The 24,297-nt window shown below is 34.9% G+C and overlaps 2 protein-coding genes across 4 annotated transcripts in view; one reads left to right on the top strand and one right to left on the bottom strand.

The window, feature by feature from the left end:
- Positions 1-14,145, top strand: part of LOC106132653 (midasin) — a 31,425-nt gene extending 17,280 nt beyond the window's left edge. The window contains exons 20-41 of the mRNA XM_013332122.2: positions 17-234; positions 592-809; positions 1,235-1,408; positions 1,846-2,046; positions 2,520-2,734; positions 3,186-3,348; positions 3,677-4,824; positions 5,349-5,475; positions 5,871-6,000; positions 6,297-6,375; positions 6,588-6,804; positions 7,366-7,476; positions 7,885-8,055; positions 8,624-8,959; positions 9,244-9,418; positions 9,716-9,867; positions 10,468-10,593; positions 11,063-11,247; positions 11,582-11,787; positions 12,384-12,589; positions 13,088-13,441; positions 13,960-14,145. Coding sequence (XP_013187576.2) covers positions 17-234; positions 592-809; positions 1,235-1,408; positions 1,846-2,046; positions 2,520-2,734; positions 3,186-3,348; positions 3,677-4,824; positions 5,349-5,475; positions 5,871-6,000; positions 6,297-6,375; positions 6,588-6,804; positions 7,366-7,476; positions 7,885-8,055; positions 8,624-8,959; positions 9,244-9,418; positions 9,716-9,867; positions 10,468-10,593; positions 11,063-11,247; positions 11,582-11,787; positions 12,384-12,589; positions 13,088-13,441; positions 13,960-14,145 — 5,098 coding nt within the window. The remainder of the gene's footprint in view (positions 1-16; positions 235-591; positions 810-1,234; positions 1,409-1,845; positions 2,047-2,519; positions 2,735-3,185; positions 3,349-3,676; positions 4,825-5,348; positions 5,476-5,870; positions 6,001-6,296; positions 6,376-6,587; positions 6,805-7,365; positions 7,477-7,884; positions 8,056-8,623; positions 8,960-9,243; positions 9,419-9,715; positions 9,868-10,467; positions 10,594-11,062; positions 11,248-11,581; positions 11,788-12,383; positions 12,590-13,087; positions 13,442-13,959) is intronic.
- Positions 14,146-14,569: 424 nt separating this feature from the next.
- Positions 14,570-24,129, bottom strand: LOC106132654 (pleckstrin homology domain-containing family F member 2). Of its 3 annotated transcripts, XM_060949812.1 has the most exons (9): positions 23,996-24,129; positions 23,757-23,821; positions 23,103-23,304; positions 21,122-21,247; positions 20,629-20,735; positions 18,390-18,549; positions 17,789-17,895; positions 17,031-17,106; positions 14,570-16,111 (listed from the first exon to the last, which is right to left on the bottom strand). In XM_060949812.1, exons 1-8 carry the CDS (start codon positions 24,009-24,011, stop codon positions 17,047-17,049), a joined length of 843 nt encoding a protein of 280 aa, XP_060805795.1. In that variant the 5' UTR covers positions 24,012-24,129; the 3' UTR covers positions 14,570-16,111; positions 17,031-17,046. The 3 variants fall into 3 exon arrangements, with proteins under 3 accessions (XP_060805795.1, XP_013187577.1, XP_013187578.1); XM_013332123.2 differs by lacking the exon at positions 17,031-17,106; XM_013332124.2 differs by lacking the exons at positions 17,031-17,106; positions 23,757-23,821; positions 23,996-24,129 and adding an exon at positions 23,441-23,604.
- Between the last annotated feature and the right edge of the window lie 168 nt (positions 24,130-24,297).

Genomic DNA, 24,297 nt, shown 5'->3' with positions numbered 1-24,297 from the left:
TTATTATTTTTTGCAGGAAGCGTTCAGAAGCGCATCGATACTGGTTCTACCTATACTCAGTTATAAACTCTTACTTAGACCCAAATGCTGAAGAGCCAGCGAGCTCTACTCGTGTCATATCCGTGTTGAAAGATTACATGGAAATGTCCAACTTGGTAGAGTATGAAGTGAGACTGGATATTATTTTTGTATACCACTGCCATTTGGTACATTTGGAACCTACTGAGAGAAGAAGTAAGTACATGACACATTTTGATTTCTGTTGATTTCTGGCAGAGAAAGATAGATATTTGCCATCCATTTAAAATAACTCTACATATAAGCCTTGATTTCATTTAGAAATGCTTGAGTATGACATATTATCACAAAAAATGTGTTATGTCATTTGGTTGCCCATTTCTATAGATAAAGGTGGCAATATTGCCTATAAGACTTTTCCTTAACTTTAAACCATATAAAGATGGAGTTAATAGATTAAACAGTTTATCCACTTTCCCAAAGAGAAATTAACAAAAATGTTAACAATTAATGATATTAAATGAATGAGACGACCAGGTGATCATGATTGATATAACTTGATTTATTTTCCAGACGAACTCCTCTCTATACTATGGAACACGTATAACTATTACGCTCAGTTCAGCGCTCAAGTCGCTTCCTACTTGAAAGAGAAACGGGCACCTATTGAGAAGAAACTGAAAGATTTCGTTAAGATTTGTACGTGGGATCGTGATCTCAGTTATTGGAGCGTTAAAGATACAGTCGATAAGGCACATAGGGCGCTACATAAGCAGACCAAAGAGTTTGAGGTAATATTATAATCTTCATCTTCTATATCCGGCTGTTTCAGGTTCGAGTCCCAAATACATGTAGTTTTATTTTGATTTTTGTACTTGATAAACAGCGTCGCTCGGTCGCCCAGGTACTATATATAAATATGCTGACAGTTTGACTGACACCGCAAAGTATAGTCCAAACCGCTGGGTGTAGACATTTGAAATTTGGCATGCAGGTTCCCGCGGCTCTGCCCGCATAATACGAAATATCCCGTAAATCTGTTTCCCGGGAATTACGGAAAAACTCTCTTGGTATACTCCTAGACTACCCAAGGGACATTAAAAAAAACAAATTTCAGGTTTACGCATTCAGTTATTTACGTTGTACATTGACTATCTGTAACTCACTAAGCAACGCAAAAATCTTTATTTCATTTGTATAAATGTTTTTCTGACAGAATCTCCTGAAAGAACCAGTGACCAGTTGCTTAGTGGACAAGAGCAGCGACGTTTGCGTCGACCACGTCGGCATCTGGGATCGTCCCAAGCGAGCCACGGCCGCTTCTACCGCCACCGGGGGCGCTTATCTCGTTGATCCACAGAATTATCTGCTACAGCCTCGGATGGTCAAGGTGACTTTCTCATTTAATTTCATTTGTTTAAATGTCATAATATAAGATTCTCCTGGAACTAGCGACTACATGCTTAGTGATAAAAAGCAACGACATTTGCGGTTCTAGTTTGGGGCATTTATGACAAAATTACTACCAATTCCATTTTATTGCGTTGGCTCGAGATGGCAACACTTATTTATTGCATCAGGGGCTTATTCACGCAGTCGCTCATACGTACATTTAAACTTAATTTGTCTTGACAGAGCCAACAGTCTTGGAAAGAATCTCTTTATCTTCTAAGTAATCAGAACTTTTAAAAAAAGAGAGAAGATGCCTTAGAAACATTCGTGGATAAGGTGATATTCTGGAAATACAGCGTCTTCCCCTTCCTCTCTTAAAAAACAATAATGTGTATCCATATTTAAATTTTCATCATTCTTCTTTCTGATTCGCAGAAATACCTGGATCAAGCCGAGCAGCCGTGCCCTTCTTTATCAGAGGGAGCACTTCTATCAAAAGTGTCGAATTTGTTGAACAAAGCGAAGACCCTTTGCAAGGATACTATGACGAATGCGGGGTATCCAGTGTTGGTGCAGGCTTTGGATGACTTTGTCACGCAAGTCATTGAGACGAGCACGCATTTGGGATCATTAGAGGTATGTTCAATATTTTTCATTTAATATGTTTGGGTGCAATATTGTACTTAGTATATTAGGAATCCAATTCATTATGACTAGAGCACATTTTGGATCATTTCAGGTATATTTGTTTGTTGTTGGTTTTTACTATATTTATATGGGAATTTCCAAAATTTTAATTTGTATTTTTTTTTGATTAATGTAGGTAGTACACCAGACTTTCTTGAGAACATTTCCAAATTTCAGCTTTTTTTTCTATGTCCAATAGTTTGTTTGTTAGTAACTTCATTTTATATTTTATGAAGGATTGACAAACAGTCAAATAATAGCTTATTAAATACTAGAAATTATAAATGTACGAATTTTGTAATTACGTAACACACTGCTTTATTCACAAGTTGAGTGTTTGCTTATTAAATAAAAATATACGACTACAGCACAACATGATACTTACTTGAGATCGTTTTATATACATTATTATCAATCAACAGGTGGACTCAACACTTCCCAAAGAAAAACAAACGTCGCAAGCTAAGAACATAATGCAGCAGAAACGTAAAGCGGTCGCGGATTTGTTCAAATATCTCACAAAAATGGGTCTTAATTACCGCACTGGACTAGTCATATTGAGTACTAACGATCAATTGTATGATTTTACGATACCGCCAGTTGATTTAGACGCCGCTATGCAGTATTTGAAGAACAGGTAAATTAGTTTATTTATTACAAACTTGATGATACTCAACGGCCTACATAGTATTAGGCTTGGGTCGTGTGTTGAATACAATAACGAATTAACACGTAGATTAACAGACCTCACAATAACCGTTTAAATGTTCGAAGATTAAAAAACTGAAGTTATTTTTATCCTATTTTTGTCCTATTCTTTTTTGTATTGGTACCGGCAACCACACGGCACATCATTCATTTATCATCATTAACCAATCAACGTTTCTGTTTTGAATATTTAATTTGACTTTTTGATTTTAAGTAAGTCTGCACTTTGTGGTCTACATTGTCTTTCTTCTTCCTCCTGGCGTTAAGGCCGATAATATCTTCACTTCTCAGTATAGGAGACCGGGGTGTGCTTTTTTTCCCATGATCGTCGATTTGGTAAGTCTTCGTTGGTCTACGCACTCTAAGAGTTTCTATTTCAGACGCTGCGATGCCTCACTATCATTACTTTGGTCGGGCTGTGAACAGTACTTCCAGAAGAACATAGCCAGGCACAGACATTTGGCTACGGCGTTGCAATCCCCGCATCAAGACCTGGGTATACAGAACATTGACAGATGCAAGGGGTTCGCCGCTCAACTGCTGGTAAGTACCATATTCTCGTATAAATTTTGAAATAATATTTCTCTATTTTTTTATGAAAAAATTGGCTACGTTGTCGTTCTTTTTTGTAGTAAAATTATCGGTCGACTCTTCAATATCTTATACACACTTACCATTTTAAAGGCATCAGAACTTATAATACATACGTATTGTATAATCGAGACTGTGTTAAAAAAATATGCTACACCGTAGATTGATCTATTTCCGGTCTAGAATTTATGAAACAATAACATGAATTTTGAATTAACTGAATACATTTTATAATACAATTTTCAACATTACCTAAGAAGTAATTATATGTCTTTTTCAGAAACTAACGAACACACAAAAGAGATCTATATCAAAATACTCCAGACACCTCTGCGACTTGCGTTCTCTTACTACGCATCTCACAAATGCTCTTGAAATAGATATTAGTGGAGCAAACATACTGACAGTCAATCAAAAACTAGATATACTGAAAGAATGTTATGCCAATACTAGTTTGTTGTTAGATCAATTCAGTGTATTGCTTAAATCTTTACCTGAAAAGACCCTTATTTCTGATCAAGAAGCAGAATTCGATGATGTTCTATCAGATTCATTTATTACAAAATGCTATAAAAACACTGATGAATGGCGAGAATTATATAAAAAAGTAAAAGAAATAACAAGTCTTGTTAATAAAGAGAAAGCTGTTATAAACAAATTAGTAAATAGTACGCCAAAGAAAATTGGAAATAGTATAGAAGATGTGCCAGTAATCTCTCAAACTCATGTAAATACTGCAAATGAAGCTAAATCTAATTTAAAGAGCATTGTTAATAGCGTTGACAATTTGATAACAGAATATCAGTTCAAATTAAAAATACTTAATGCAGATTATCAACCACAACATCCAATTATGAGTAGCATTGTCAAATTATCAGATTACCTCAAAAAAACAATAAACGATATTGATAAATTAGATGAATTAGATGAATGTAAAGATATTTCTATGGAAGAAGGTACAGTAGAGGAACTAGTGAATCAAACCGAAGATCTACTTGCAACTATGTTGTTGGTAATACAATCCATATATAAGAAACATTTGCCAGAATTATCTGAAAATATTGATGTCTTAGAAGCAATTGATGAAATAATTGAGAGTGCTGAAAAAGAAAAGGAACATAAGGATATTTTAGAAGACAAACATTTGAAAGAACTTTTGCAAGAGAAATTAAGTAATGATACTAAGATGCTTCAGTTAGAGAGTCTTATAAGGAAAATTAATGATGTTTTAGTGAATTACGTTCAGTATTTGACGTCTAAAGCGGATGTGGAGGAAGGGAAGAATGCTGTGATGAGATTGGTGCCAATATTGGAGCAAACTGTGCTATTTGTCCAATATTTTATAACGCAGAAAGTTGCGGTACATCGTGTTTCTTGTAAAATGTTGTCAGTTCTATTGAAAATATTTTCGGACTTGGCAACCAAAGGGTGAGTTTTAGTTAGGTATATTCAGATCGTTACTTATAATATAATTTCCATACATGTTTCCAAGATGTCGAAGATCGTAAAAAGTGAAGAGAGAAATGTTGAGAAGTGGACATCGGGCCCATGGAACACGAAATTACGCAAAGATGAAAGAGAGATTATCTAAACTGATTTCGCTGTGCAACATACAAATATAAATTATGATAATTTCTGTATGATGCATACATTTTTTTAAAATTTATACTTGACAAATTACACAGATCGCCTTTGTACCATACCATGTTTGAGACTTGTGTTATCGGATATCAAGATACTATATTTTATAGTAAATACATATATAAATAAACATTCAAGATTCAGAAACAGTCTCGTTTTTCATCACCCTGGCCGGGATTCGAACCGTCGATCACCCATGTAGTGGTTGTGTTCACGCCTATGAACCAGACAGAATCAAAACTAAGAAAACATTTTCACGTAAGCGAAAGCAAGTTCAATTTTGTAACCTCTTCGATATAATTTTTATTCAGATTCTGCCGACCCTCAGACATGGATGAAGAAGGCGAAGGTGAAGGTGGTCCTGGCAAACTGTCGGGTGGCACCGGGCTGGGGGAGGGAGAGGGACAGAAAGACGTCTCTGAAAGGATCGAGAACCAGGTATCTAATATTAGTACTCAACTTCTGCCTATCCCTCACACATGAAGGCATGAGAACCAGGTTTGATTATTCTTCATCTTGGCGGAAATCTCGGCTATTTACTCACAATTCTTGAGGGGAGCCTGGAGAGCCCCTTTTGAGACCATGATCTTAAATTGAGCCGGTTTAACACGAAACTACTTCCATCTGACCCTCGCAACCTTTGTAGGGGAACCTAACCCATATTGTATCATGTGCCTCTTCCTTTAGCCGCCTTTAACGATATCCATAGGAAAGAGATGAAGTAGTCATCTTTTAGAGTACCGGGATCGGTACTACCATTTTCCTGAATATATTTAAATTATTTGTAAAAAATAACTTAAGGACAGAAAATTAACTTTTGTTTTTATGTTTAGGACCAATTAGAAGATGCACATCGTCCGGGAGAAGAGAAGAAAGAGGAAGACAGAGACTGCAAAGAAGAGGAGAAAGGAATAAACATGTCTGATGATTTTGATTCGCACTTACAAGATGTTGACAAAAAAGGTACGTAAAAATTTAAAGCACAATGTACGCCTCATCGCCAATTTTTTATATTTTTATTTTTCAGAATAGAATCTGTATATGCTAAAAGAAATATAAGTTTTTTTTTATTTACTTGTAATCCTTGTTTTTGTAATCAGTAAAGGGAATTTAATTCATAGATAAATATATTTTTTTATGTCCATAATTTTTTCCTTTGTTTTTTTTTTCTAAGCATATTGCCTATTAATGCTTAATATGATCCAATATGGCCAAATTTATATGAACAGAAAATTAAATAATTATATTTTATGACACAGAAGGTGATGATTCTGAACAAGAAGACGATGAGGAAAATGCTGACAAACAAATGGGCGATATTGATAATGCTGCTGAGAAGTAAGTTTACCTATTATTTATTGCCTTAGTATATAAAAATCCATTGCGTAGGTGAACATATATAAATTAAATGCCTAAAATAGACTTAAAGAAAAGATTTACTACTATATGGAAAAAAAGGGTATGTTATAAGTTTTGTGACAAAACACACTTACGAAACCTAAAGCTAAACGAATAATACAAGTAAAAAATAATCACTAATTTTCGTTTAGATTGGACCAACAAATCTGGGGTTCCGAAGACGAGGAGGAACTAGAAGGGGAACAACAGAAAGAGAAGGAAGAACGTGGCAAAGGCGAGAGTACGGGGGAGAAAGAGATGGCTGCTAAGGAAGAAGAGCAGGGTTTCGATGACGGCGATGAAGGGAAAGATAGGAAGAAGAAGAAGGACATCAATGAAATGGAGGAGCCCGAAATTGATGACGATCATGTAAGTGGTTATGTTTTAGCAATTGCAATTTTTTCTACGTACAATATAGAATTTTGAATAGTATAAGATTTAGAGAAGTTAATTGTATAAGTTTATTTGTTGGGTGCTTGGACACCTTTTCATCTTTGGGCATTGCGTGTATAAAGAAACCAGTTACATATAGCCTATAACACCCAGGTAAACAGAGCCAACAGTCTTGAATAGACTGAAAGGCCACGTACCGCTGTAAAGCTTTATGATGGAATAACAATGTTTTAACGGTGGAAGAATATTTATGATCGTTGCAGTATATCCGAAGATTAGCCCTTACAAACGAACAAAGTTACATACTTTACACCTGTTTGTAATAAAAGTATACTAGCGACCCGCCCCGGCTTCGCACGGGTGCAAAATTCGGAAAAAATTATACATAAAAACCTTCCTCTTGAATCACTCTACCTGTTACAAAAAACCGCCTCAAAATCCGTTGCGTAATTTAAAAGATTTAAGCATACAAACAAACAGACTAAAATAGCGACTTTGTTTTATACTATGTAGTGATGATTTGTTGTGTTTCCGCAGGTCGATCCGTACCACGGTAACGAACAGCCGCTACCTGAACCTGAAGACTTTGAAATGCCCGAAAGCATGGACATTGACGGTGAAGAAAACGGCGGCGACGATGATGAAGATGTTAGTACTGAAGCCCTGTTTTTTTTTTCATTATGTTTCATAATATTTAGTAAGCCAACAGGAGAAGGATATGTGGTTATTCACTCTTTTTAAACCTTACAAAAATATATATAGTATGTTTGATGATGGGGATTGGTAATCTTCAATTCGTATTATGATTACATCTATATCACAAGGAAACTTATCTTTGGACTAGCTCAATCTGTGTCTTTTCTATTATTTTACTATTTCTCTCAGAGACGATAGATAAATTAGTTTAAAAGAATTCATTTCTCAAAAGAATACAAATATTCGCTTACAGAGAAACATGTTATACTAAATATAAACAAATTTTGGATGAGCGTACCTAGTAAAAAAGAACTGACTAAATATACATTGCATAAAATAACAAACAATTTTCCAATTCAGGGTGAAACTGAAACAGAGAATCCGTTTGAAATCAAAGCATTACCCGAAGAGACACCAGATGAAACTAATGAAGGCGAAGACGATAAAGACAAAAGGAATGGTCTTGACGTTTCTAGCGATGAAGAGGATGATAAAACTGCAGAGGAAACGGAGAAAGATGTAGAGGAACAGGTGAGAACGAAATTTAACTTTACGTGTATATTCTTAGTGTTCAATATCATTTTTGTGAACTAAACAGTGAGGGAAACATCGTGAGGAAACTTGCACGTCCAGGCAACTGGATGTGTAAACTTATGATTCAATACGTGTTAGGTTTACCTGCAAAAGTTGCGTAGGTCAGACAGGAGTCGCTTCGTGTAAAAACCTGACTTACCCAATCCAGGATCCTGTCAAAGGCTTGCCCCGGGCTCATCTTCAGAGTGGTGATGATGCAACCAGGACTAAGGAGAAGGAGGAAGAAGAAGATCAGTTTTATGAACTCTGGGTTTGAAGCAGGGCTTAGAATGTAATCAAATGTTTGATGATGAGAGTATCAGTTATTAAATGATAATAACTTTTGGTAGGTTTTATAGTTAGGAAACTTATTCGATTGGGTTATATTGCGCCCATATATTTTTTATGAGAGCTGGACTTGACTTTTGAACGCGTGGGTTGGCTCTGATTTTTTGTATAGGTAATGATGAGGTTTTTTAAGTTTCTCTTTTAAGTTGTTCATCACGGTTTTTAAATTTTATAACAGCAAAAAGACGAAGACGCAGACAAGCCGAACTCCGACGACCAACCCGGGGACGGGGACGAAGAAAGTGATAAGAACCCAGAAAACCCAGATGAAAATCAAGAAAAAGAAACAGAGGAACAAAACGAAGTTGAGGATCCAGAGCTACCCAGAAACCCAGAGAAGATTGACGAGGAAGAAACGGAACAGAAAGATAGAGATGCCAATCCTCAAGCGAATCCGTCCAATAATGATCCAACGGCTGAAGATAAGGCGCAGAATGCTGAGATGGAAAGAGGCACGGATGATAATGTTGAAACTAATGCCGAACAGAGCAAAGACGAGGAAAGCGCGCCTTATGTAAGTAACTTTTTATTGCTGCCGTCTTTAATTGTTTTACTTAATTATTGTTTTAATAACCACACTTACAGCTGCTGTCTGTATTTAAATCAGGGAAATGACTTGTGTATCAACGATCACATCAAATCCCTGGAAAGAATTCACAGGAATTTATAATACATATTTTGATATAAAAAAGGAAAACTTTACAAAAATTAAATATAAACAATAATTCATGAATTCCAGCTTCTAGCGGATATGTAATAGAAACAAGATAGTCTACATTTTTTTAATAAATATTATAGGAACAAGCGCAAGAGCAAGTTGGTGAAGACAACCAATCTACGGGTCGTTCCGAACTGGACAAGAGTGAGAAGGGTCATCGTGGCGAGAAACAAGCCGCGAACAGATCTCAAAGTCAGAGGGAACAGAAGAAACACGAAAATAAACCGGGAACGACCGATGAAAACAGGATGTTAGGTGAGTATTTTCAGAGTTATGTGGATAAACCATTTCGTTCCGTACTAGACATGAATGAGAAGAGACATCGTGGCGAGAAACAAACCGTGAACAGATATCTAAGTCAGGACCCATGAATATTAATGAGTATTTAGGTATTTTGAAGATCGGTTTACAATAGAAAACATAGCCGCCACGCTTCGCCTGTGATACATCAAACCCGCAGACGATGTAGCTTTTTAACGATGAAAAAAATTTCCTTCACAAGCAACTTAAATTTAGACTTAATATTGACTAAACTTTTCATTCACAAAATAGGCGAATCAAACGAGAAGAAGAACAAGCAAATGCAGACGTTAAATGTAGAAGAGGACGAGGCTATGGACGAGGGCGGAGACAATCAGGACGATGGTGAAAGGGACGCCGATGCTTTCCAGCACGTCAAGCAGGCGAAGAAAGACGATTTACAGGTATAGAACAAGGCTTGGAACCGTTACCAAGAATACCGGTATTGATTTCTCATTTGTACCGACAAATGAGAACCTGTTGGAACAGGTTCTCATTTGTCGGTACAAATGAGAAAATGAAAAGAACTACTAATCTGGAGATTAGTACCGGTACTAAATAATACCTATTCTGGTATGCTTTACTACACCATACCTTTACTCAATTTCGTGGATGATGACAAAATAACAAAAAAACTTTTATTTTCCACGTAAACAAAAATACCGGTATTATAAGCCTTGGTTTAGAACAGTTGATCAAACACATCATAGTTCTTTTGGTGTTAGTTTCGATTGCGTCTTTTCCTGCACAAAAATAAAATTTTAACGTGCCGCCAAAATATTCGAGCTGATCAGCCTATATCAGAGCGCGCCATTTGGACCTGCGAACTGAACTTTCCGCTATTGTACTCCTCATATGAGAGATAACAGGAGACATTTTGTTTTTGGATTTCAAGTTTAATGTACTTGTGAGAAGGTCGTTACTTTATTGAGTTGTCATTATTATCATATCGTTTGTCACTGATTTCCATAAGTTATCAGACTTGTTTAATTCACGTTACGCAGGCAGTAGACGCAGCTACCAAAGAGCAAGCGGAACAGCAACCGACATTGCAGAAAGAGGACGAAGACGCCGAGGAATTGAAGCAGGATGAAGAAGTGCCTATGGACGTCGATGATGATGATATTCAGGTAAAATAAAAAGTTGTGAAATATTTTAATTGTTACAAATGAGATTTGTGACACCATTATCATTTCGTATGTTTTGGAGTTATAGATAGTGGCGGTGAGTAATTAAAGACTTAACAAATTTTATAACAAGAATAATGTTTTTGTACTTTTGCTAATCATGATTTTTCATGGAAATGCTTACGGCATCATCTTAATCATGTCTTTAAATCTTAAACATATTATAGTTATATAGATTTTGGTTACCTAAATGAGATAAATTCATAAAAATAGAATTATTTTCAAAATAACTTGAGTATAATTATTATCTATTAGCGCTTCAAGCGCGTAAGTGTAGAAGCAGCGGTGGAACAAATTTATACAAAAATATATTTTTGATATAATAATGAATTTTAATTTATGTTCGAAATGTCCTATAATAATGAATAAAAATTTGTAATTTGAACTCATACATTAAAATATACCCTACCAGGTTGAAAAGTCTGAAGAACTGAAACCAGAGAAGATGAAAGACAGCGCAGAGAAGGACAAAGAGAAAGCTGGGAATAAGAAGGAGGGCGGGGAGGAGCCCACGGGGGAAACGGGAATCGAGGTCGAGGGAGAGAAAGTGGAGACCATGACTGTGAGCAGGGGCAAGGACACTACCTATCATACCAGGTATTTTGACGAATAGGTATAGTTTTACTTACTTCGGTTCGAAATAAATTCGGTTAAATAATTCTGTGGAATAAGGTCAACGGATGTCCCAGATTCGATATCCAATTAGACGAAAGTACAGTTTCACTGTTATTTTCGCATTTCCGCGCCTTGACGGCAAATTCTATTTTGATTGAGTCGGTAAAGAGATAAGAACTTGGGAAAGGACATCCTACTTTCAATTTGTTAATCAGATGCAAATTTGCATGCAAATAAATGCTTTAACAATTCTACAAAGATGAAGTCAGTCACAAGTTGTTAGTAATAAAGAATTGATCATAAAACTCCTCTTCAGACTAGAAGAAACTCAACAAGCGGCGGAAGACATGACAGTTGAGGAATACATGAGCATCCGCGATTGGCTTCAAAGGCCCTCCACTGAAACGGGGTCGGCCACCGCCGTGTGGCGCGGGTTGTGGCAGAATTCTGCGCACGCGGCGAGGGCTTTATGCGAGAGATTGAGACTCGTATTGGAGCCTACGGGACGGTCTAGGAGAGCTGGTAAGTTATATTATGAGCGAGCGGGGTTCTATATTCAAATTTTTCTATCGTATTGTAAGCTCCGCCCATTATGCATCCGCATCAGGACTTCTGAACAAAGGAAAGAAAGAAAGAAAGAAAAAAAAATCATTTATTTGGTACATTAACAAAATATAAATTGGAATCAGTGAATTTTAAATTACATGCATGGCAAAGGCTGTATGAATATCGGATTGTTGCTTGTTGCGAAGTTATATACTATCATATTGTCATTGAAATTACCCTGCGTTTTAAAAGGTAGAATGAACGGTCACTTTGGTCACGTGGGTGATGAAACGACAATATAAAGGAAGTACATAGGTGGCGCATGGAAAACCACCTAAATATAAACCCAACCAAACCCATTAAAACAACGATTATCCCATTAGAAAAGTTAAAGGTCTCGATAAGATCAAACTGAATGGAAAAGAGCACAAATGTTGTTTTGTCTCAAGACAAAAGACAAGATTGATTTTAGGGCATTCGATTACCTGTTGACATAGTAAAATACGTGAATGCGGCTTACCTAATGATAAATCTTTATTTATTTCTCCCTTCACACCCTAATTTTGTTTCAGGTGACTACCGTACTGGTCGAGCAATAAACATGCGTCGCGTTATCGCGTACATAGCGTCGCAGTTCCGCAAAGATCGCATTTGGTTACGACGCAGTAAGCCAGCGAAGAGGCACTATAGTATAGCTATAGCTGTGGACGATTCTAGCTCCATGGCCGATAATAGAAGCAAAGAGCTAGCGTTTGAGAGCTTGGCTTTGGTTTCGCAGGTGAGATATTTATCAGTTTCTCAAGTATTTTAAGGCATAAATACAAATTACGCAAAGATTTCATTTGGGTCCTGCGCTGTGTGAAGAGACTAGTATAGTTATAGCTGTGAACGATTTTAGTTCCATGGCCGATTTAGAAGCAAGGAGGTGGCGTTTGAGAGCTTAGCTTTATTTAATTTTTCATTTAATATTGGATTAGATTAGGCATTTGTCTTCCATCTCACCTGATGATAAGATTCTTGATGATGATTTAGATTCGCAGGTGAGATATTTATAAGTTTCTCAAGTTTTTAAAACATATTGACATAAAATACATAGTCTCTACCGTAAAAATAGCAAGAGCTTGATTCTTTTTTCACGGGTGAGATAAGTTGCTCAATTATTTTAAATAATGAGAATTTACTAAAATCTTCTTTACTTGCATTATTATAGTTTGCTTTAACCTACATTTCAGTAACATTAGCTCATCGGTTTTATGTTCACTATCATTCTTTCCAGGCGCTGAATCTCCTCGAATCCGGAGATCTCGCAGTCCTAAGTTTCGGCGAGAAACCCAATCTCCTGCACCCGTTCACGGAGCAATTCTCAGAACATTCCGGGTCGAAGATTCTAGAACAACTACAATTCAACCAGACGAAGACTAAAATCGCGCAGTTATTGGATTTCTGCACGGTTTTGTTTGAAGAGCAAACTGTGAGAAGTGACGCCATCAATGCTAAGTTGTTGGTGGTAGTTAGCGATGGAAGAGGTATATTCTCGGAGGGAGAAACTAGGGTGCTTCAAGCCGTGAGGAGGGCGCGGCAACAAGGAATCTTTTTGGTCTACGTTATCATTGACAATCCAGACAATAAGGTAATATCTTTATTTCGTTTGATTTTTAACCATGATTTCCTGATTTTAATTGTATTTAGTTATCAGAAACTTTTGTCCGTATGTCTGATAATTTAAATTAATTGCTTAGACATGCCAAATATTAAATTCTTACGTCCAGTTATTTTGGCTATATATATTGTATACCTCGCTGGCATCACTACCGTGAGAAATTAAAAATAGTAGCAAATGTCACTCTCGAAGGTTCTGTGCCAAATTTTGTGAAAATCAGTTGTTGTTTTTGAGTTTATTCATTACAAACATACAAAAATTATCTTTATTATTAATGTGGATTTATGATGATTACGTTTAAAATTTGAATTTATCCATTATTAAAGTGCTGGTATAGGTTCTTCTTTTAAAGTACATACCTACATATGGTCGCGTATTCCTTATCGTTTCAGAAAGAAGTGATGAGAAAATATGTTTTCGATAAACATCCCAGTTTGAATGAAATCACTTTTTATTAATGTCTCATAATTCAAAATATCTCTTTCCAGGACTCCATAATGGATATCAGACGGCCTCTCATGGACCCGACAACAAACAGTTTGGCTGGTTTTGTTCCCTACTTGGATACGTTCCCGTTTCCCTTCTACCTAATCCTACGGGATATGACAGCGTTGCCCAATGTACTGGGAGACGCGCTTAGGCAATGGTTCGAACTGGCTGCTAATACTAGTTAAAAAAAAAGAGTTATTTTAATAGGAATTTAGTTTGTAAAATAGATAGGAATGAATAATAAATTGTCGATATATAAGAATGTCGTTCATCTTGCTGTTACAGAGATCAAGCTTATGAATTATGAATATATTATAGGGACTGTAAGACAATAAATCGCCATGTAACAATAAGAACATTTCAAATAAAAATAGTAGACTATTTTTTTATTAAAGGTGTGGAATTTTGATTTACTTTAAATCCATAAATTAAGTTGAAACAAGTACATAAAAATTACATAACTTTATGTAGGTATGAATATATTTGTTATTGGTACTTGAAAATAAATATTTCTATAAATAAATTAATGATTTTTATTTTAACAAAGACTATTTAGTTTAAGCAAGAGAGAAAGGAAGAACGCTCGACAGAATCAAATAAAATAACAAATGTTTAAAAAATATTGTGTATTTGTCAACTGAAAATTAAATATGCCTAAGATATTTCACTTATCAATATTTTGGTAATTAACAGAAAAATAGTATTTGTGTAATTTGTTAACATTTAGGCCTATGTTACTTTATCAGTAAATAAATAAGTCTTGATAGGCCAAGACGTTTCCTGCAAGCCGGCCGTAATTAAATACCTAAACTTAATCGTCTTCCGAACAAAAATACATGTTACACATTGCACCACTTATTTCTAATTTTCTAATATACATATAACGTTATAGATTAGTTTACAAGATATAGGATAGCCGCAATCACTTTGGGATTAAATATTAAACCTTCATAAACATCGGCAAACATTGGCACCAATTAACATTTAACTATTTCCTAAATAAATTTAGAAATTCCCCAAAATATTTCACCCCAAAGTGACACGAAACTGCAACTTCCAACAATCGAAATAGCAAAATATAAACTATAATAAAGTTTGTAATAAAATACGCTAACTCATGTAAATATTAAATATTGTATGTCATAATAACATTAAAACTAAACCTAACATACAATGTTAAAAAAACGTTAGAACCATGATAAGTCTAGCAATAGTTTAAAATAAATACAATTTAAATTAAACAATAATAGTGCCCTCTTGTGTTTGAGCGTTTAAAGCTGCATAGCAAAATTATAATGAGCGTCTTATTCAAAACCATTTTAAATCTTATACTTTCGGCTTAGGGTTCAGGTCAGGAGGGAAAAATTATAAGCACTTTTTAAATGTAACTAAGTATCAAACCTATTCAATGAAGGTTAAAGTTGAAAATAGGAAGCAACATTAATCATAAAAATAATGTTGATTTCTATTTATCTTAAAAGTGCTCGACCATTTTCCCGTCTAAACCAACTCTAGGAAGTCGTAGGATCGTAAAAAATAGGGAAAATTTTGAATTTCCGTCAAAAAATCTCGTGGAAAATTTCCTAGCATTCTACAGTATTTATAGAAAATTCAAAGGCCCTCGTGGTGAAGTTTCGTACATCGAGACAAAATATAATAATTTCTAAAAAAAAAAGGTAATTGGAAAGTATTCCCGTGGTAAAATGATCTCAATTTATTAATCGAAATCTTACTGCTCAAGTCACAGATGACAACAGTAAAATTATTTTTGTAACATTGCAATACAATATTTTATTATAATAAAGTTGTCATAGCGTACCCATGGCTGAATATAAAGTCATTGTGACTCCTATTATGACTTGTCGTTCAAAAAGGTGAAACTGTTTGATCTAAACACTTAATTAAGCTCTTTTATTGTGATTATCATTGAAAGTATATTTCTAAAGTGCAAATATTCCTTAAATATGTAATATAAAATTTTGTTATAAAAACAGTCACCGATGTTTGCAAAGTTTTCGATTAATAAATTTAGGACCCTGTACAAAATATAGCTATTGTAGACCTGTATCGATATTGGTCTCAATTGGCGCTCTCCTTGGACGAATGGTTGTTGGTTTCTTCAGTCTTATCGCCGTCACTGTAAAACTTTGGCTGGAATATAAAAAAAATATAATTGATACTATAAAATCTTTGCGTTGGAAAAAAGTATCTTTTTGTTTAAATTGTTGTCTGAAAATAAAAATACAGCCGGCGATGTATTAATTATAACACTTTCAATATAAGGTTTCATTCATATTAAGGTTTTTAAGATGTTTCACTGTATCAAATATGTAACAAACAAAATTTAGCATATTCTATTTTCCATGTTATAAAAATCTCCCACTAATACTAGTAATCTATAAAAAATCTAAGGAAATAACTCTTCTATTGTTTTTATTACTATGTTCCTCTACCACTACCAGAAATGAAATCTAAATAAATTATCGTATTATTAAAAATGTTTTTAAAATCTCTGTGTAGAATACTAAATTATAATAAAATTTGTTACTGTCATTGTGTTACTTAATTTTGAAATTGTGAAATGGTAACAAACCAATGAATTGAAAACAAGCAAAACCAAACCATACAGTTAGTAAAATGACAAGACCACCAAACACTGGCTTTCAAGAAGTATATGATTGTGTACAACAGAAGCTATTTTGGCACGCCAAAAATCCCTCCTACACTTAAAAGAATTTTTAATAATGCAATTTATGTCCTATAGTCAACGACCTAACACTACGCAGACTTATTATCTCTCTCTCTGCTTTTTTTGTTAACCCTGCAGTTAGAAAGAGAGGGGAGATAAGCCAAATGCCTAGTCAGCATTCGTAAACAACCCATCTGTAATATGTTCTCAGAGGCATATGTCATGTTATGATGCCTTAAAGATGCAAAATTAAAAATACCTTGTGACAACACAAATGAAGTTTACAATGAGAGAAAAACTAAAACCAACCAGGACATCACAAACAAAAAAAAAAAAAACAATTCAACGCATAACGTGTTCTATTTCATTGACTACACTTACACAATATCAACTTGTACTATACAGTCGTCACTTTTTTCCCATAGCCGTTTTTGACACCGTTATAACTTGTAAATCCCTAGAAACAAATAAGTTGTTTGAATGTACAATGTACATTTACTACTTTGCTTTAGTAGTATGCCCAAGAATTCGTAAGACTTAATTGTTTTCGTAGGAATTTTGAATACTCAATCCACAAAGAATCTCTAAGCTCTCTAGGTAACTAATATGCCTAGTTTCAGCTTACGGTTACAGCTATTTTGTTACAGCTACCCCCAGTAATTTCGGATCTGCATTATCATTTGGTTCCCCAAAAAACTTATACAATTTGATTGATTGCTGATTTATAATTTAAATCCCTTTTTTTATGTAGTTATTTGTGCAATAGATTGATCATAATTAATTATGGGAAATAAGTTTCTTTACATATTTTTTTTCTTCATATATTGTTCGATCTACCTGTACCGTACCTGTACCTGTACCGCATATGTTTAGCTTTATATGATAAAGTATTACTTATTGTGTTATCATTATATTATGTACATACATACATACCATCACGTCTGTCTCCCATTGGAGTAGGCAGAGACTATGCATTTCCACTTGCTAAGATCTTAACAGACCTTTACCGCTTACTCAATTTTCCATTACTCTTTTCATGCATATTAAACGATTACGGATACTCCTAATATGATAACATATTATCGCAATATTTTCGGGTACTTCAATTCGGAATTGGTTACAAAAGAACGGAATCTTACCTCATCATGTGTTTCGTCAGCCTTGACGCGTTCGTCATCGTCATCGCTATCGTCGTCGTCAGCGGACGAGTCGCCGCCGGAGCCAGCTGTGTCCGGCACCGATTTTGCTGTAAAAAAAGGCAAGACAAATAAAATAAATAAATATATACGGGACAAATTACACGGATCGAGTTAGCCTCGAAGTAAGTTCGAGACTTGTGTTACGAGATACTAACTTAATGATACTATATTTTATAATAAATACTTATATGAATAAACATCCAAAACCCAGGCCAATCAGAAAATGTTCGTTTCTCATCCCGGCCAGATTCGAACCCGAGACCTCCGGTGCCACAGACAATCGTACTACCGCTGCTCCACAAGAGGCCGTCATAGACAGCTTTAGTAAAAGTCTATGTGAGACTATAGCCAGGAAGAAATAACACACATACATATATAATCAAGTCTTTATCTAATAAAACAGATGACCAATGTTATGAGAATTTTTTCACGAATTCTATATATTTCGCTCCTCATTCTGTCATTTACTTGTTAAAATTGGGGAAAAAATTAAGGAAACAGTTAAAAAAAAAATATTTGTTTTTTTTTTTAAATAACTCACGTGTGTTGGGCAGTGGTTGGTTGGGCCGCGCCCGCTCGCGGTTGAGCTCGTCGTAGCACTGCAGGCACACTCTTAGCGGCTTGTCGCTCTGTCCGCGCAACAGGAACTTCTTGGACGAGCACGGGCCGCACACTACCGAACCGCATTTGCGGCAATGATGCTGGAACGAATTAAAATATAGATATTTATTTTTTTATTTTATCTTAAACTTGGCTTTGTCTACCTCGCAAGGGATATAGATCTATATGTATAGAACAAGCTTTCGCGAGGGGCTTCGCTCCTGTGGGAAATAACAGAAGAAAAAACAGTAGCCTATGTTACTCACGAAGGTTTATTCTATATCTTTACCAAATTTCTTAAAAATCAGTCCATAAATTTTGAGTTTATTCTTTACGAACATACAAATATACAAAAACTTTTCTCTTTATTATTATATTGTCAGTTTATTATTATTAGTGTGGATGTGGATATATGAAAGAGTATACGGACTTACTAACATATCACCGCACAGATTAAACCACTTGGTCGAGACGAGAGATTTGAATTTCGCATAAAAGTGTCAAATTTGAAATTGCCGCGCGAACAGAAATTAATGGGTTTTTACGTTTTACGCATGTGTACTCTAGTCCCAACTAATATTATAAATGCGAAAGTAAATTTATTTGTTTGTTTGTAACCTCTTCACGCGTTATCTACTGAACTAATCTTCTTGAAAATTTGCGTACCTTATATACTATAATTAAGAGTCTGGAGAAGAAAATAGAAAACTGTCCATCCGGTAAAACTACATTTCATGTGGGATTACCAAAAACCTGTATTATATCGTAGGTGGGCTAAATTCGTGTGGGCGACGTTCTGGGTAAAAGCTAGTACATTCTTATAATAACCAACTTTCGCTCTCGGATTCACTCGCGTAAATAAATTTTTAACTGCAGATTCTATGGGATATTTTTATGCGCAATGGAACGGCCCTATATTAATCTCAGATCTTACTATGTAGGTTCGAAATATCATAAAGATTGGATAAGTACATAAAGCGTTAAGAGGCGACCAAAGAGTCACAATTTCACATCACAATAATCTCAGAATGAATAGTATAGAAATATGTTAATTATAGTAATGATTTCTGTTTTTAGGTCGTGTAACGCAATTCAAAACGTAAAGTAGTATGCCAATTCTAATGTTTGGGAAAAACCACAATTGGTTATTGTGACGTTGTAACCTAATCGTCTTGGATGTCTTTAAGTAATGAATAAATAAGTACGCCTTGATTAAGATTCAAATAGTGGAAGGTTGTGTCTTTTATTTTGTCAATTCCGTTTTTAGTCAAACAGTAAGCCAGATTAATGTCTCTGTCTATCCCGCAAGGGATAAAGACGTGTTTATATGTGTGTATGTAAAGCAAGTAAGTATGCAGGGATCGTGACAAGTGGAAAGATGTGGGTTCTGCCTACCCCTACGGGAAAGAGGCGTGATTTATTTGTGTATGTAAAGCAAAGCACGACCTACATAGGGTTCCACATTATCAGTCCACACTTCCCTTCATATCATAACTGACGCGACGATATCGCCCTACGTAAGATAAAATACTATAAGTCCATTGTTTACGATAATCAAATGCGCGTACTTGCTTCACAAATTGTTTAATTTCAAGGGCAAACAATTAAACAACATTAGATGTGTATTAACGATAAAAGTAAACCATTTTTATATGGGCAAATTACAGATACCGTATGATATGAATTGTTTTTTTATAAATGTCTTGAAAAGCGACTACTAATGCAAGCTTGGTCTAGACCATACTAGTATCGAATAGAATAGAATAGATTTATTTTCAAAATCTGATACAAGGTATCATTTATTCACGTCACATAACTTAAATCTAATTATTACTACTACCGCTTCCAAAGCGCATGTGTAGAAGAAACAAACTACACTGCAGCATTTTCATCGGACGTCAATTTACAAATATAGATCTCTTAAATCTAAATCGTGGACGAATGCACATTGTCTACATTAAAAAACATGAATGAATGTAGAAAAAATTAAGCCCCCGTTATAAGTGTACTTTACATACATACATACATACATAAAATCACGCCTCTTTCCCGGAGGGGTAGGCAGAGACTACCTCTTTCCACTTGCCACGACCTCTGCATACTTCCTTCGCTTCATCCACATTCAAGTACTAAGTATAAGTGTACTTTAATGAATAAATAAAAATAAAAGTGACACTTACCCTCCTGTTGAGGACGGTAAACTGTGTCTTCTTGCAGTGCATGCAGATTGACGCCTCGTTGTCAGGCACCCACACCGCTGCATGTTCCAATGGTGGCTGCTTGCCGCCTGATTACAACATAATAATTACCTATTTATTACACTGAATAAGTAGTATTAAAATAGTGTGCGTCGTGTGGTTACATCATACTGAAAAAAAAAGTATATCAGCCACGGTAGCTTGACACACGCGACGCCGTTTTTATCGCGCGAATAGCTATCGCCGTTTGGGTGTCTATTATGATGTGAATAAGGACAGCGTTACTTTTTCGCGTGATAAAATGGCGTCGGACGTAACACGCTACGGCGGCTGATATTAGCTTCAATGAGGGAAAAACCTTCTTTCTTAAAATGTACAGTTTTTCATCCAACAAAGGCAATATTAAATGTGTAGGACAACAATCAAATAAGCCAACTGTTTATGGCTTTGCATGGTGGCATTGATAAAATCTTACTTTTTCTGAGCAAGTCCTCTATACACTTGTCTATGTGCGCCATCCATTCTTCTTTTTCTGTGGCGGTAGCCGCGTACACCGCGAACGATTTTGAAGCTGTGCGGATCAGCCAGCCATTACGATACTCTGCAATACATATTGAAACAATTAAATATATCTTAAATCACTTAATAAGTTAAGGTCTCAATTATGGTAACCGCCGAACGCAAAAATGTATGTTGTTGATAAGATGAAAAATCATTTCACTCCAATAGCATTCCGGAAATAATTTTTTACATAAATAATACCGGTATTAAACGCGCACATAACGTATCTTTATTTCATCTCAGACGTTTCGAATAATTGATGAGATTATCTATGTAAACATCTGAGTCGCAATTCTATTAATTTGCTCTGTCTACATCGTCAGGAATACAGACGTTATAATATGTATGTATGTCTGTCGCATTCTTGTTACTCATCAGTTAAACAATTTTTATTTCATAATAGTCACTTGATTTGGCAGTTACTTACTTAACTGATATCATTATTTACCTAACAAAATGTGTATCGATAATATGAGGTTCCCCTGAACAAATTCAGTTATCTTATCTGAGTAGAGGTACTGTTTAATCAGGGAGTTTCATTACCAGAATTTAGATCTATTTGTAGAAAATTATACATTGGAATTGAAGTTTAAGAAGTATTGCTAACTAGCCTTTCCTGCAGCGTCACTGGACACCAATAGCAAATTTTTATTTTTGAAAATATGGTATATCACTCCTTATATTTATTTATGTATATTTGCTATAAAAATGTCTGCCTATTTGTGTAAAATGATAATTTATATAGATCTGTCAAGTAACTATAAACTTAGCCCAGTTGTTGCGGTTGTTAGACAGATAATCTTCAAGACAGTGAGAATAACATACTTCCTGACCTCAGTAACAGATTTATTGCCTGCCTAATTTTTGTTATCACTTAAAATTTTGAAAGCTTATGGTGTCTGCTTTTAGTATATGAGTACTTTTAAAATATAATTGTCATGTATGCAGATTTATTTATGATCTTTTATGAGAATAAATGTTAAACCATATAAAGATGATTTACATCTATGCATGCAGGGATTAAAACTATTAATTGCCACTCGTCTGACTCACAACAAGCATTATAGGTGACAGATTATTTAAATGTATTGAATTTTAAAGACAAATAAGTGAATGTGAAACCACAATGGTGAATCATGACTATACTAGTATCTTGAAATGACTCATAAACAGAATAAAAAATGTTCTTATCAATGTATGACAAAATGAACTACTTATCACAATAATATCAGTAATACTAAAGTGATAGTATTGTTATAAAATTATATGCTTACTGTGCCCAAATCTTAAAAATTTAGACAAAGTCAGAAATTTTCAATATGTAAAAAAGTTTTATATAAGTATGAATTGCTTACAGAGCATTGACCCTGGACCTTGAGGTTCATTTAAAAAAAAAACCAGCCAAATGCGAGTCTGCCTTGCGCACGACGGGTTCTGTACTATATTACATTTGTTTATAAAAATTTGTTTATTTAATTCACATTTTAACCTGTTTTTTGAAATGTAAGAATAAATTTTTGTAGGTTTATAAAGTAGAAAATAAAAGGAGCATGCATTCTTTTCAATGTCTATTTGAGAATATTTTTACACTGGATCAGAATTGGAAATATAGGTATAGGATATAAAAACAGTACATATTGCCAAAATCTATTAGTGAAAATTTCAGCTTACTAGCTTTATGAGATACAGCCTGGTAGCATACAGACAGTGGAGGTTTAGTTATAGGATCTCATTTTTTTCTATTTTTAACATTCAGGTACAGAACCCTAAAAATGCTAACATAAAAAAATAAAGGATATAAATAAGATATTGATATTTATTAGATTTTATGTAAATAAATAGGATAAAAGCAAGCCACTGAAGCAGACGATAATTACCATGGAAAATATACTTACGTCCTTCATCTTTAAGTGATTCCAATTTTACTTCTTCTAATGGAATGACATGTTGTTTGTTGTATTTCTTCTTGTTAATGACAATGTTACCGTACACCAATATGTCATTGAAAAGGAAGAATTGACGAGCCTTTGGCTTTTTCCGACACATTTTTGTTAGGACACCCTCGCCAACAAGTACCCTGCCTTGCTCTGCTAAAGGCTAAAACAGGTAAAAACTTTTTTTAAAAATTGTGTTCTCTTTTTACTTTTTTGCATACAATGACATAAATCCTTTACTGATTACACTTTGCTTTGACAGTGGCGACTCTAAATCTCAACAAAACTTGTCACATTACCTTAGCCCTACAGCTTTAACGGGGAAAGGTTGCGCTGATCACAGTACATTGAAAGATTGATGTTATACTATACCTCACTTGCAAGTCAAGAAAGGTACTGCAGATGGCAAAATTAATTTTATCAAATTAACTTAATAATAATAAATTGATTGCAGGTAAGATATAACTGACTACAAAAGATCAAGACTTAATAATATTAGGATCATTTTATAACTATCAATCGGGACATCCCGCACGAGGACTTATCTTTGGGAGTTGCTAGTCGTTTGAAAAGTGGTTGATACATGTATATACAAAATATACAAAAAGCACTTACTTGTCCGGAGCTGCCAAAGCAGTTCTCCACCATAGCAATCCTTCTGGAATTAGCCTCACTATTCACTGAAAGAAAATAATTACATAAAATTGCGGTACAGTAACAAAGTTTGACGTCAATAGAAAGTATGTGAACAAACACTGTAGAATTAAAGTACTGCAGTAGTTAGTTGTTTATGTCAATAGCAACGAATTCTCATTTTACGTAGCAAAATCAATTGCACGACAATAAAAGCCTACCTAAACGATCCACCATTATTGCAATTTGTATTTTTCAATCCGATAAAAAGATATGAACGGACGGTCAAGTCAATGAAAATGTGTCACTCACTCAACCACAGACTGAAAGGCAGAGATGAGAAAAATAAATATCACTTATTTTTTTTTCATCTTTTGGCATTGGCATAATGTCATTGTGGAAGACCTAAAATTGGTAACAAATACTCAAGTACGTGGTTTTGAAACAGCGAACGAGAGCATCTGTTTGCCATCGGTGTCGGTGTCACAACACGAGAAGTTACTCATTATGGTCCATATTTGCT

Source organism: Amyelois transitella, chromosome 19 (assembly GCF_032362555.1).
Source record: "Amyelois transitella isolate CPQ chromosome 19, ilAmyTran1.1, whole genome shotgun sequence".
Classification (NCBI taxonomy): Eukaryota; Metazoa; Arthropoda; class Insecta; order Lepidoptera; family Pyralidae; genus Amyelois; species Amyelois transitella.
Note: the sequence above shows the minus strand (reverse complement) of the source record. Positions and strands in the feature narration are given on the sequence as shown.